The sequence below is a fragment of the Puma concolor genome, chromosome B3, assembly GCF_028749965.1.
Source record: "Puma concolor isolate L17-30 chromosome B3, mPumCon1.1.hap2, whole genome shotgun sequence".
NCBI classification, from domain to species: Eukaryota; Metazoa; Chordata; class Mammalia; order Carnivora; family Felidae; genus Puma; species Puma concolor.
This window is the reverse complement of record NC_141672.1, coordinates 1,615,656-1,628,250: the sequence shown is the minus strand read 5'-3', so window position 1 is coordinate 1,628,250 and position 12,595 is coordinate 1,615,656. Positions and strand designations below refer to the sequence as shown.

The following is a 12,595-nucleotide window of genomic DNA, read 5'->3' as shown; positions in this document are numbered from 1 at the left end:
TCCAACTCCAGAGTCAGAAAGTTATTCTCTTGCATCTTGCCCTCTACTAGGGCTCCCTTCCTGACTTTGCCCCTGGAATGACAAGTCACGTGGGACTGCTTTTCACCTTTTAAAAATATGTGATTTAGAGTAACGTCACTCTTCAGAGCACAGCTGTAGGAATTTTGGCTCTTCCCCTCCTCCCACCGTGTGGACAGCCCCTGTCCTGGTACCGTCTGCAGGGAGGTCACCTGTCCCCGCGGCTGCGCAGTGCCCCTTCCAGACGGTGCCCCTCTGTTCCCCGGGCCCCGTGGCGCTGACTCCTCCAGCCTCACAGTGGGCGGCGTGCTGGGTGAGTTTGCCACCCTGGTCTACGGCACGAAGGCTTGGGCTCTCCTTGGCTCTCTGCATTTCCATACACATCTCACAGCGAGTTCGTCAAATAGCAGTGAAACCTGTTGAGATTTTGCTTGCGATTACATCGTGTGTATTGACCCGTTTGAGGAGATGTGTTATCTCTATAAACGCGGATGCTTCCTGTTTGTGAGCACATCTCCATCTACTTAGGGGTAATTTATCTCATGATGTTTTCTTGTTTTCTGCACAGAGGTGTTCTACTTCCTTTATTAGATATATTACTTGTATTATGAACGGTATGCATAAATGCATATATGTACATCCGTTAAACATTATATATGCATATATATACACACATACCTGATATATGTTACATATACACACACATATAAATTTCATTTTCTAACTGTTGAAAACTATAGAAATGTAACTGACTTATTTAAAAAGGGTTTTAAAAAGTTTTATTCATTTTGAATTTTTTTTTAATGTTTATTTTTGAGAGAGAGCGAGTGGGAAGGGGCAGAGAGAGAGGGAGACAGAATCCGAAGCAGGCTCCAGGCTCCGAGCTGTCAGCACAGAGCCCGACGCGGGGGCTCAGACTCACAAACCGCGAGATCCTGACCCGAGCCGAAGTTGGACGCTTAACCGACTGAGCCACCCGGGCGCCCCCACGACTGACTGCTACATACTGCCCTGGTACAAACAATCTTGCTAAACTCACTTATTAATTGCAAACATTTGTTCTCTCGGTTCTATAGACTTCTCCAAGCACAAATCATATCACCTGCTCAAACTAATGACAGCTTCGTTTCCTTATCTCCAGCTCTTACTTCTTCTGTTTCGCTTCCTTGCTTCTTGGAAGAAGCTCCCGTGTCCGGAGCTTCGGGGACAGAGCCCAGCCGCGCCGGTAGCTGTCTGCTCTGTCTGAAAGAAGATGTTTCCAACTCTTCATTTGAAAGATTGCTCTTCGCGAGGGATCCTTCTCGATGCATTTCATCAGATTAAAAAAATCCCCTTCCATTCTTAATCTACTGAAGGCTTTTAAAAAACACATCGTGAACAGCTTATTGACTTCTATTAAATGTTTCTTGATTCTACTGATGTGATCTTATTGTTTCATTTAATCGTTCATGTGAAGAACGGTTTGATTTTTTAAGCCTTTCATTTAAGAAATGATTTCAAATAAAGAGCCTGCAGAAATAGCACGCACATTCCCCAAATGTCAACACTTCGCGGCTCTGCTCTGTCTCCGCATTCACAGAACACACACACACGCACGCACACACACACACCCACACACACGTAATATGTGTGGTACACATACACTCACCTATATTTGTACGTGTAGATCTCCTGTGCACCTTTTTTTTTTTTTTTAATTATTTTTTTCAACGTTTATTTATTTTTGGGACAGAGAGAGACAGAGCATGAACGGGGGAGGGGCAGAGAGAGAGGGAGACACAGAATCGGAAACAGGCTCCAGACTCTGAGCCATCAGCCCAGAGCCTGACGTGGGGCTCGAACTCACGGACCGCGAGATCGTGACCTGGCTGAAGTCGGACGCTTAACCGACTGCGCCACCCAGGCGCCCCTCTCCTGTGCACCTTTGGGGACGCGCTGCAGACACACCACCTATTTCCCTTATACCTCAGAGGGTTCCGGAAGCAAAGGACTTTCTCCTACATAACCTCGGTTCTACCTCCAAAATCAGGAAACCACCCCTGATCCGACATCCCCATGTCATTGGCAGATGCCATGCAAACTTCCTCACTGTCCTGGTGACGTCCTTCATGGGGCTACGACCGGTCCTGGCTCATGTGTGCATCTGGCTGTCACCTCTCCCTTGTCTTCTTTCATCTGGAATGTTCTTCTGTGTGTTCCTGACTTCCATGACCAGTATGTAGAACACCCCTCAATCATGTCTCCCCTGACTGTTGGGCACAGATATCACACAAGAGATGCTGTGCCTTCTCAGCACATCAGCCCAGGAAGCCCCACTATTTGTGCCATTAATTTTTTTAATGTTTATTTATTTTTGAGAGAGAGAGAGAGAGAGAGAGAGAGAGAATGAGTGGGGGAGGAGCAGAGAGAGAGGGAGACACAGAATCCAAAACGGGCTCCAGGCTCTGAGCTGTCAGCACAGAGCCCGACGCGGGGCTTGAACTCACAAATCACGAGATCATGACCTGAGCTGAAGTCGGCCGCTTAACTGACTGAGCCACCCTGGCACCCCTGGTGCCATTAATTTTTATTGCTCAGTCAGAACGGCATGGGCCAGATTACTGTAAAATGACCTAAAAGTATGTTGTTAATTAATAGGTAATTAAGGCAAACATCCAGTCCTTCGGGACTAAGTATTTCAGTTTTGTCTGTTTGTGTTTGTTTTTGCCCTTTGTAGGTGCCCTTCGTTAGAGTCAGTAAATGCCCTTCTATCTCTTGTTTGCTCAGAGTATCGTGGATGGATGTTGAATTCTGTCAAATGCTTTCTCTGCATCAGTTGACATGATCGTGTGGTTTCTTCTTTAGACTGTGAATATGGTGGCTCGCACGGATTTGTTTTCCTGACTTGAGCCAGCCTTGCATTCCTGGGATACCCTCTGTGTGGCTGTGGTGCCTTGGAGATATTATTTGCTAATATTTTGTTGAGGGTTTTGTGTCATGTTTGCCCTGGGGCTTTGATTTTCTTCTCTCTTGTGCGTTGGATGTGCTGGTTCCTCACACGCAGGATAATTCTAGATAGTATCCTGCACGCTCAGAGATTATGTTATGAATACCTGCTCTTCTAAAAATCCCACTGAGAGTGTTGACATTTTTTTTTAGCACGCCATCGGCCCAGCCCTCTGTGGGTTGTGGTTTCAATGCCAGCGGTTTTCGAAGCCTTTACAGTGTTACCTGGATCCGTCCTGTGTGGGCACTACCCCCGGTGGCCGGTATGGGACTCGGCTGTGGTCTGTCCTGTAGCTCAGTGCACACACCTGGGAGGCACACACAGCTTGGGGTGAGCCCAGAAGGCACGAACGTCATGGGGATGCTTTCTGGATACTTTCTGGCTCCCCGGGGCTCCCCTTTACAGTCCTCTGGCAGAGTCTGCGGCTTTGGTCACCCCGCCTCCTGCACACTCCCTGTGACGGCGCCTGCGACTTGGACAGAGGGCAGCGCTTGGCTCTCTCCCTTTCCCGCCCTCTGGGGACCACGTCTCCTCCCACGGGAGAGGAAGGTTTTCTCCCTCGCAAGGCACATGCGGACTGGTGCCTCCACTGCAGGCTGGGTTGGGGGTCGCCTGGGGGCAGGTGTGAGGGAGAAGAGAACCACCCCCACTCCGACACTCTGCCCGGAGCTCCCCCGGCCTCAGGGAGCATCAGGACGCCCCTTTCTCTCCTGCCCCTGAGCCTGAACTAGAGAGCTCCCCTGGAGCTTTCTCTGTCCACGTCCCCAGCCCCATTTCTAGCTTTCAGGCTGGGGTGAGTCCAGGCCAGGGGGTGTGGAGGGAGGGCCCGAGACCCACCCCCACTTCGGTAGTGCTTCAAATTCTGGCTCTTCCCACAGTCGGCCCGTTACGACTTTGCTGGATCCTCGCGTGAGCCATGCACGGTCCTCCTTTAATTGCTGCGTCCAGTGGGAGAGACAGAGTCCGCCACGTCTGCTCTGTCTCGCCCCAAAAGGGGACCCAGGACACGAAAAGAAGAAGGCAACGAACAAACGTAAGACGCTGGGCTCGACTCGGCAACTCTTCCTGTGTAGCCACGTTGGATGGATCTTTGCCGGGGTGTGGTTGTAAACACACACTTGCCCTGGGCCGCTGGCAGGTGCCGGCAGGCACCGTGATGACTCAGCCTGAGCACCCCCCACGCAGCACGCCAGGGTGGGAGCACGTACCTGCGCAGCGACCCACCGCGGCTGCTCTGGAACCGCATTGCTTCCGGGGCGTGTTTCCAGACGGCGTCTCTTCCTTTCCTTTCTCATGGCTTTTATGTGTTCCTTGTAAACAAGGTCTGTTTCGTCGTTTTGCTTTGTTTTCTTTTTTGAGAAAATCAGAGCGATCGTCTTGGCCTTTCAATGGGAAAGTTTAGTCCATTTACATTTGATGTGACTACTGATACAACGGTGTTTAAATCCGCCTCTTAAAAAAGTTTCCTCGTTTCTGCAGCTGCTCTGTTTCCACGCCCCACCCCCCTTTTGTTTTGTTTTGGGTTGACTCTTAAGGCCAGCTTGGTGAGCTTCTCCCTACAGTGTGTTCCTGTTCCTTGGTGCTTCAGCTCGGTGCTTCTGGAGCTCGTCGACGCTGTCTTCTGTTTCCTTCTTGCTTTATACGTTGTCGGTTCACATTTCGACGTTGCGTTTTCTACACGTCGCTACGTCTCAGCATTTTTACCGCTGTGACAGACACCTTCTCTGCCCTCCTTTCCTCCCTGCCCTTATTTTCTTCGCCTAAAGGGCAACTTTTACAGTGTTTTTGCTGCAGGCCTGCTCCAAACTCTCTCGGTTCTTGTTTGTCTGAGTAAAGAGTGATTTCAGGCCAGCAACTTACTCCTTCCTTCCCTATTGCTGCCGTGACGCACCCCCACGCCCTGCTACTACCCTACAGCTGTGGAAGGTGGCGGTCTCGGTGTGCTAAAATCGAGGACGGCTCCTTCTGGAGGCTCTGTCATCCCGCCTCCCCGGCTTCTAGGGGCCGCCGGCACTCCTGGGCTCACGGCCCCTCCTCCGTCATCCCTGCCCGGGCTTGGGGCCTCACGGTGTCTCTCTGACTCTCCCGCCACCCCCTCCCCCCACCTCCTTGTGATGACACCGGACCCACCGATGACCCCGGACAACCTCCCCTGTCAGGCCCGTAATGTCATCACACCTGCAAGATCCCAGTTGCCTAACGTAACGTGATCACAGGTTTGGGGGACTAGGACGTGGACCTCTCTGGGGCCATTCCTCTGCCGACCACAGCCGGCGCTTTCCTGCGGTGGGTCAAAGTCACCGTCCCGTTGTCTCCTGGGTCGTGCTGTTGCAGCTGAGAGGTCAGCTGTCGCGCAACTCTCAGGCTTCTGCCACCTGACTGCCTTTCAGATTTTCTCTCCGGTTTTCACCAAAGACAAAGATTATATGACGTGTGTACAGGTGTGGGGTTTATTGTGATGATGCTACGGTTGGTTGGGCCACTTGGACTCAGGCTTTGACATCTTTCAGCAGAGACAGAAACTCCTCAGGGTACTGCTGTGTCTTGCTCGCGGCCCTGGGCTTCCAGCCGTGCACGGAGCAGAACTTCCCGCCCGGGGGGCCCCGCCCCGGGCTCCATGCTTCAGAACGCACAGCTCCTCCTGCCGTCCCCGTCCTTAGGCCTTCCCCAGTGCGTCCACTCTGCCGTTCACACTCCCTTTGACTCTTAATTTCGGTTATTGTGTTTCTTAGCCCTACAATTTCTGTTTGGTGCTTTCCCCCCCGTCTCGTCTGTCACATCGTTTCCAGGGCCCCGTGCTGGACCACGTCTGATCCCTCCAGCCTCTCGGGTGTCTGGGGTTCGTCTCTGTGGGGTTCAGTCTGTGTTTCTGCCGGCTGGCTCCTGGAGTCCAGTCTGGCAGCCTGCGGTGTTTGAAAAATCACTTGTGGGATAACTGAGGTCTTCAACGGAGACGCTGCTCTCTCCGCGGGGTTTCACGTGCTTCCGCCGGGCACGGGAGGTGAGGCCTGCCCGGTCACCGGCAGCCAAATTCAGAGCCGGAGATGGGCAGCCCCCCCCCCCCCAGGCTGCGACCCCACCCACTCTGGGCCTCCAGGAGCCTGATGATCAGCACACAGTTCACCTGGCACAGGTGTCAGAGACGTGAAGTTGCTCTCGCTCCTGAGGGACCCCAGGCACCCATGAGCCCCCCACGGTCCCTCTGTGGATCTGGTGCAGCTCCGTCAGCCTTCCAGGCAGGTGGGGGGCATGGAGCCCATCCTCATGACTGCATGGCGTGACGGCCGGTGGCGAGGGGCTGCGGCTAAGGCGGGCGGCCAGACCCCAGTGCGGCAGGACAGCTGGACGGAGGCCAGGCCTGGAGTGAAGTGCACGGTGTTGGGGATGCCACCCCGATTCAGGGCAGTGGTGTTCCAGCCAGGGGAGCCTCTGAGACGGTGTACCCGGGGGAGGGGGGGAAACAAGCCTGGCAAGGCTGTGAGGGGCTGTCTTGAGAGATATGGCTGGGGGGCCGGCAGGGCCAGGCTGGGGGCAGCTCTACAGCCAGGCCCGGGAGCTTGGTCCTCTTGTCAAGGCCATGGGGACGCCTTGTGAGGGGGTCACAGTCAGACTGGCAAGTTGGGAAGGTCCATCACGGGTGAAACTATGTCTCCCCAAAGTTATGTTTAAGTCCTGACCCCTGGAACGTCCAAATGCGACCTCATTTGGAAACGAGAACTTTGCAGATGCCATCAAGTTAGGATGAGTTCACTGGGTGGGCCTTTCCAACATCACATGTTTTCACGAGAAGAAGACAGACGCACAGGGAAAGGCCGCGTGATGTCCGAGGCGGATGGGAGTGGTGCGTCCACTAGCCAAGGAAGGGGAGGGGTTGCTGGCGGCCGCCAGAAGCCGAGGTGCCACCCTGGCGTCCTGGTCCTAACTGTCCTCACCCGCTCTGGGCCCACCCTCGAGGGCCACGCCTCCACGCCCAGGCGATGTTAACACAAAGGGGAGAGCCAGGAGGGGGAGCGCTGTGAGGTCAGCGCAGAATCGCCAGGGCGCTGGGGGTGGGGCAGGAGGTGTGCAGAGCCCCGGAGCAGATTTGCAGGTTTGAGGCTAAGGACTAGGCTTTTAGAGCACTTGGGTGAGGTGGGCAGGGCAGAGGGGTGAGGTGGGCAGGGCAGAGGGGGGAGGCTGCAGGGGCTGAGGGGGCAGCTCCTTCCCGACAGTGGAGGCCACAGGGAGGTGCTTCTGGTCTCTTCCTACGCAGCCCGTCCCTCCTCTGCCTCCTGGGGCTGCCAGGGTGCCAGGGTGCCAGCTGGTGCTCCCTGGGGCGGAGGCGGTGGGGGTCGTGCGCCCTGGGCCTTCTCCCCACCTCCCTTCGTATTGCCTTTTGTGCCTTGAGGCAGGGGGCTTCTGGAGGCTTCTGGGGGAGAGGATCCACCCCGAGGGGTCTGGGGCCCCTCCCTGGGTACAAAGACAGCTTCAGGGTCCTGACCACACAGGTTCCTGCCAGTGAAAGCAGATGTGGGGGCTGGTATCTCCCAAGCAGCCACCCCGAGGGGTTCACTGCAGTAAGTTCTCACAGCACCTCATCTCTGCTTCTTGTGGGTCGGTGTCCTGGGCAGCCGGGGGTCCTGGCTTCCCTTGGGCCAGAGATTTCCCCGCCCCCGGTGCCGAGGGAGGGTGGCAGTCCCGTAGTCTCCTGCACAGACCGCATCACCCGTGCGGACCCAAGCACAGCTCAGGGCCTCAGTGTAAGCAGACCTGGTGTGACTCGCGCCTCACCCCTTTGCATCAGGGGGATGCCCGGTGCCCCTGCACCTCTCTGACGCTTCTCTCCTCCTCTGTCGGAGGGACGTGGGACGTGGGAGAGCAGGCATTAGGTGGGCTCCCCTCCTCCACCCTAAGGCGGAGGGGCTGGGGTGTGCGTGTGGAGGCTCCGTGAGGACACAGTGGTGACCGGGGTTGGAGGAAGGAAGCCTGAGCCTCCAAACCCGAGCGAGCGCCTGGACGGCTGAAGACGAAGGCCCCCGGCTGCTCTTGTCTCCCACCCTGCGAAGGAAGCCAGGAAGGCTGGAGAGATCCGGGACCCGGGGCTCTTTGGGACGCGGCACCGACACCCACCGCACTGTCCCCACAGGCCGCTTGCACAGGGCCGGTGGTCAGCCCGGCCCCGCGTCCGGACCAGCGCCGCGTCAGGGAACGGGGTCCTCGGGCTGCCTGTCGAGGGCAAGCGGGGTCACCCTGGTGGGCGGCCTGGGTGGGGCCGCAGCGGGATTTCAGGGCGTGAGCGGGACTGAAGACCCGGCTGTGGGGTGAAGCAGGGTGCAGGGGCTTCCCGGGGATGGCGCGCGGGTCCGGCGGTGTCCAGCTCCCCGGGGCCAGCGGTCGCCGGCACCGCTGCGGCGCCGGGCTGTCGCCGTGGCAACCGGTGCTGCGGGGGGGGGGGGGGGGGGGGCGGGGCGCCGGGACCCCCACCGCGCGGGGCGGGGCCTCGGGCGGGGGCGGGGCCTCGGCGGGGGCCGCGCCGAGAGCCGCGAGGGGAGCGAGCACGGCGCAGGGAGCGCGGCCTCGGCCCGGCGCGGAGGCTCGGCGGGCCGGCGGTGGGTAGGCGCGGGGCCGGGGGGTGCGAGCGGGGCGAGCGGGGGGTCGGGCGCAGGGGCTGGGATGCGCAGCGGCGCTGCAGGGCCGGGCCCGGCTTGGGCAGAAGGGCGGAGACGCAGCCTGTCTGGGGCAGCCTGGGTCTGGTCGGCGCTGGCGGCCCCTTCCTGTCCGCCCCCATCGGTGGGCGCCGAAGGGGCGGCTCGGGGAGGGGGCGGGCAGGCGGCACGCGGGGGACCGCAGGGCCGGCCCAGGACAAGCCAGGGCAGGAGGGCCTGGGGCCAGCTCCCCAGGGAGAGGCCGGGCAGGGTGTGCGGGAGCGGTGGTCAGGCCCTGGCTCCGGCTTTCTGGGGCGGGGGCGGGGGCGGGGGCGGGGGATCCCCCTGCGAGCTCTCGTGGGGATGGGGTCTGTCCTGGCATCGTCAACCCGGGTTTGATGAGTGGCTGAGAGAGGGAACGAGAAGGCCAAGCAGTAGATGGGGAGGGGTGAGCGGTGCAGCGGCTCTCTGGCTATTTGGCCTGGCCAAGGGCTGGGAGGAAGGCCATTCCCAGGCCGCTGCTGGAGCCAGAGGAGGCAGGGTGGGAGGAGGCCCCTTGGGTCACGCGTGCCCACCTGGTGGCTGAAAATGGGGTGAGGGTGTGGTGTGGGTGGGGAGCAGGGGCTCCAGACACTGTTTTGGTAGGGACATGGTGCTATGACCCCCCCCCCCCCCCAAGGAACCCTGCGCTGGCGGTGTCTGAACTCACAGTGTGGGGGGTCCTGTGTGTGGCTGCAGGGACCCCTGGGTGGGGCAGCAGCCGTGTTGAGGTCAGGAGTGGGGGTGCGGATTTGGAGGAGGGCCTCCTTCCTCAGTCTTGAGGGCGGTGGTGTCACTAGGGGCAGGCTTCACAGGCACGGGGGACGTTACATTTTATGTCCTTGTCTAGACAGGGCAGTAAACAGAGCCCAGGGCCAGGGTTGCTGCAGAGGGGAGAGGCGGGCTGAGGGGGCCTGGCTGGAAGTGAGTGGAAGTAAGTCTGCAAAGTGACTTTCAGTGGGTGACGGGTGCGGGCCCAGGTGTGGGGACCCAGTCTGGTGTGGGACTCCGACCAGCACAGTCACGACAACGCCAAGGGTGTGAGAAGTATAGGGGTCTGCAGAGCACAAAGAAGGTCCCCGTGGGCGAGAGCGCGGGGCGGGCTTCCTGAGATGGCCCCAAAGGTGCGGGGGTGGGGGTGGGGGAGTGGCAGAGGGCCACCCCTTCGCGGGGAGCAGGGCAGCGTACGTGGCGGGACAGACGGCCACTCGCACGAGCCTCCGTAGGCAATGGGAGCCCTGGTGACACGGGGCAGGGAATGGTCCACGGCCTGTGGACGGGTGTGTGGGGGCACCGAGTCCGCCGAGGTAGGGGTGGCGATGCTTGTGGGAGGGGATCCTCAGCACTTGGATGCCCTCAGTCCTGGACCAGAAAACACGCCCGGAGCGCCGGCGCAGCGCCCAGGGAAGGGGCCTGGGCCTCCGCGGGCCTCGGGGCCTCCGGGAGCGCACAGAGCTGAGGCCGCAGGCCCGCCTCCCCGCCCAGCAAGGCGCCCGGGGGCGAGAGGACGCCGGAGGGCCGACGGCGTGGGCCCAGCAGGGGCAAACCGCCGGGGCCCGGGGATGCGCGCGGCCGGGAGAAACCACTTCCGTTCCATTTCCTTCCCGGCGGCCGCGGGAACCCGGTCTCGGGTCTCAGGCAGGGCTGCAGCGCCCCCTGGAGGCCCCGCTCCCGGCTCCGGGTCCCCGCGAGCGCACCAGCGCGTGCGTGCGACAGAAGCCCCCCGGCGCCCCCGCGCGGGGACAGCGCCCCGCGCAGGAAGCGCGTCGCGGGGGCGGGGGGAGGGGAGGGCGGAGGCTGTCCCCCGGGCTGCGCCCTCACCGTCCCCTCTGGTCTTCCCCAGGTTCCGAGCTCGCCGGCCGGCAGCGGTGGCGCCCTCAGAGCGGCTGGACGGGTCCCGTCGCGCCATGCCCGCGGGCTGAGCGCCGCCGCCGCCGCCGCCACAGGGCCTCGTCCCGCCTCGCGTGGGGGCCACGCGCGCCCAGGCCGGGGCCCCGGCGGCCGACCATGGTGCTGCCGCCCCCGGACCGGCGCCACGTGTGCCTGACCACGCTGGTGATCATGGGCAGCATGGCGGTCATGGACGCGTACCTGGTGGAGCAGAACCAGGGCCCGCGCAAGATCGGCGTGTGCATCATCGTGCTGGTGGGCGACGTGTGCTTCCTGCTGGTGCTGCGCTACGTGGCCGTGTGGGTGGGCGCCGAGGTGCGCACGGCCAAGCGCGGCTACGCCATGATCCTCTGGTTCCTGTACATCTTCGTGCTGGAGATCAAGCTCTACTTCATCTTCCAGAACTACAAGGCGGCGCGGCGGGGCGCGGCCGACCCGGTGGCGCGCAAGGCACTGACGCTGCTGCTGTCGGTGTGCGTGCCCGGCCTGTTCCTGCTGCTGGTGGCGCTCGACCGCATGGAGTACGTGCGCACCTTCCGCAAGCGCGAGGACCTGCGCGGCCGCCTCTTCTGGGTGGCGCTCGACCTGCTGGACCTGCTGGACATGCAGGCCAATCTGTGGGAGCCGCCGCGCACCGGGCTGCCGCTGTGGGCCGAGGGCCTCACCTTCTTCTACTGCTACATGCTGCTGCTGGTGCTGCCGTGCGTGGCGCTCAGCGAGGTCAGCATGCAGGGCGAGCACATCGCGCCGCAGAAGATGATGCTCTACCCCGTGCTCAGCCTCGCCACCGTCAACGTGGTGGCCGTGCTGGCGCGTGCCGCCAACATGGCGCTCTTCCGCGACAGTCGCGTCTCGGCCATCTTCGTGGGCAAGAATGTGGTGGCGCTGGCCACCAAGGCCTGCACCTTCCTCGAGTACCGCCGCCAGGTGCGGGACTTCCCGCCGCCCGCGCTCGCGCTGGAGCTGCAGCCGCCGCCGCCGCAGCGCAACTCGGTGCCGCCGCCCCCGCCGCTGCACGGCCCGCCCGGCCGCCCCCACGGGCCCTCGCCCACGCGCGACGCCCTGGGCACGTGACGGGGCCCGCGCGGCTTGCATGGGATGGGGTGGGGGCGGGCTCCCCCCAGGGCCAGGTTTGGCGAGTGCCCCGGCCGGGGCGGGGGTGGGGGGGGTGGGGGCGCCGCGGGCCGCTTCTTCATCTCAGGAATCCCTCGGACCACGGACTCGCAGCCCAGCGCCCCAGCCGGCCCCCAGCGCGCCCAGCCTGCCCCCAGCGCCCAGTGCGCCGGCCGGTGGGGGGCGGGGGGCGGCCGGGAAGGGAGGACAGAGTGGGCGGAGGTGCGGTCCCTTGGGGTCCCTTGGTGGGGGCCTCTGGCTCAGAGTTTGGGGCCACGGAGGCCTCTGTCATTTTAAAGACTCGTGTTTACAGTTTTGTATCCAAAGCCGCCCGGCCCTGTTTCCTGAGTCCAGTGTCTGACAGCGGGGCGTGGTGGGAGGAGGGATGTGAGTGTGAGCGGGAGGTGAGGGGTCTGGGCCAGCCCCCTTCCGAGGAGCCCCCTCTGGAGGTGGACTCTCAGGAGCTCCAGCTGTCACAGAGGCACTCTCCGCTCCAGCTTCACTGTCCCCACCTGCAACTCTGTGCTTCCTGGAGTACCTCACCCAGGTCTCTGCATACCTGAGGCCCTGCAATGCCCCCAAGCCTCTGGTTCTCTCCTCAGTGCGGGAGTGGGAGGTGGGGTGAAAGGTGGGGTGGAGGGGTGGAGGTGGGATGGAGGGGTGGAGGTGGAGGGTGGGGTGGAGGGTGGAGGGTGGGGTGGAGGGTGGAGTGGAGGGGTGGAGGTGGGATGGAGGGGTGGAGGTGGAGGGTGGGGTGGAGGGTGGGGTGGAGGGGTGAAGGTGGGATGGAGGGGTGGAGGTGGAGGGTGGGGTGGAGGTCCGAGGTGAGGTGGGGTGGAGGAGTAGTGGAGGGGTGGAGGTAGGTGGAGGGGTGGAGGTGGGGTGGAGGGTGGAGTGGAGAGGTGGAGGTGGGATGGAGGGGTGG

The 12,595-nt window shown here is 61.4% G+C and overlaps 1 protein-coding gene and 1 long non-coding RNA gene across 4 annotated transcripts; one reads left to right on the top strand and one right to left on the bottom strand.

The window, feature by feature from the left end:
- Nucleotides 1-4,593, bottom strand: LOC147579633 (uncharacterized). The gene is made up of 3 exons (XR_015251963.1): nucleotides 1,941-4,593; nucleotides 1,667-1,697; nucleotides 1-434 (listed from the first exon to the last, which is right to left on the bottom strand). It is a non-coding gene; the product is annotated as an uncharacterized LOC147579633 (long non-coding RNA).
- Nucleotides 4,594-6,850: 2,257 nt separating this feature from the next.
- On the top strand, nucleotides 6,851-11,996 carry TMEM121 (transmembrane protein 121). 3 transcript variants are annotated; one of them, XM_086708563.1, is made up of 2 exons: nucleotides 6,851-7,094; nucleotides 10,511-11,996. In XM_086708563.1, exon 2 carries the CDS (start codon nucleotides 10,675-10,677, stop codon nucleotides 11,629-11,631), a length of 957 nt encoding a protein of 318 aa, XP_086564689.1. In that variant the 5' UTR covers nucleotides 6,851-7,094; nucleotides 10,511-10,674; the 3' UTR covers nucleotides 11,632-11,996. The 3 variants fall into 3 exon arrangements, with proteins under 3 accessions (XP_086564689.1, XP_086564690.1, XP_086564691.1); XM_086708564.1 differs by lacking the exon at nucleotides 6,851-7,094 and adding an exon at nucleotides 8,491-8,592; XM_086708565.1 differs by lacking the exon at nucleotides 6,851-7,094 and adding an exon at nucleotides 8,509-8,596.
- Nucleotides 11,997-12,595: the final 599 nt, after the last annotated feature.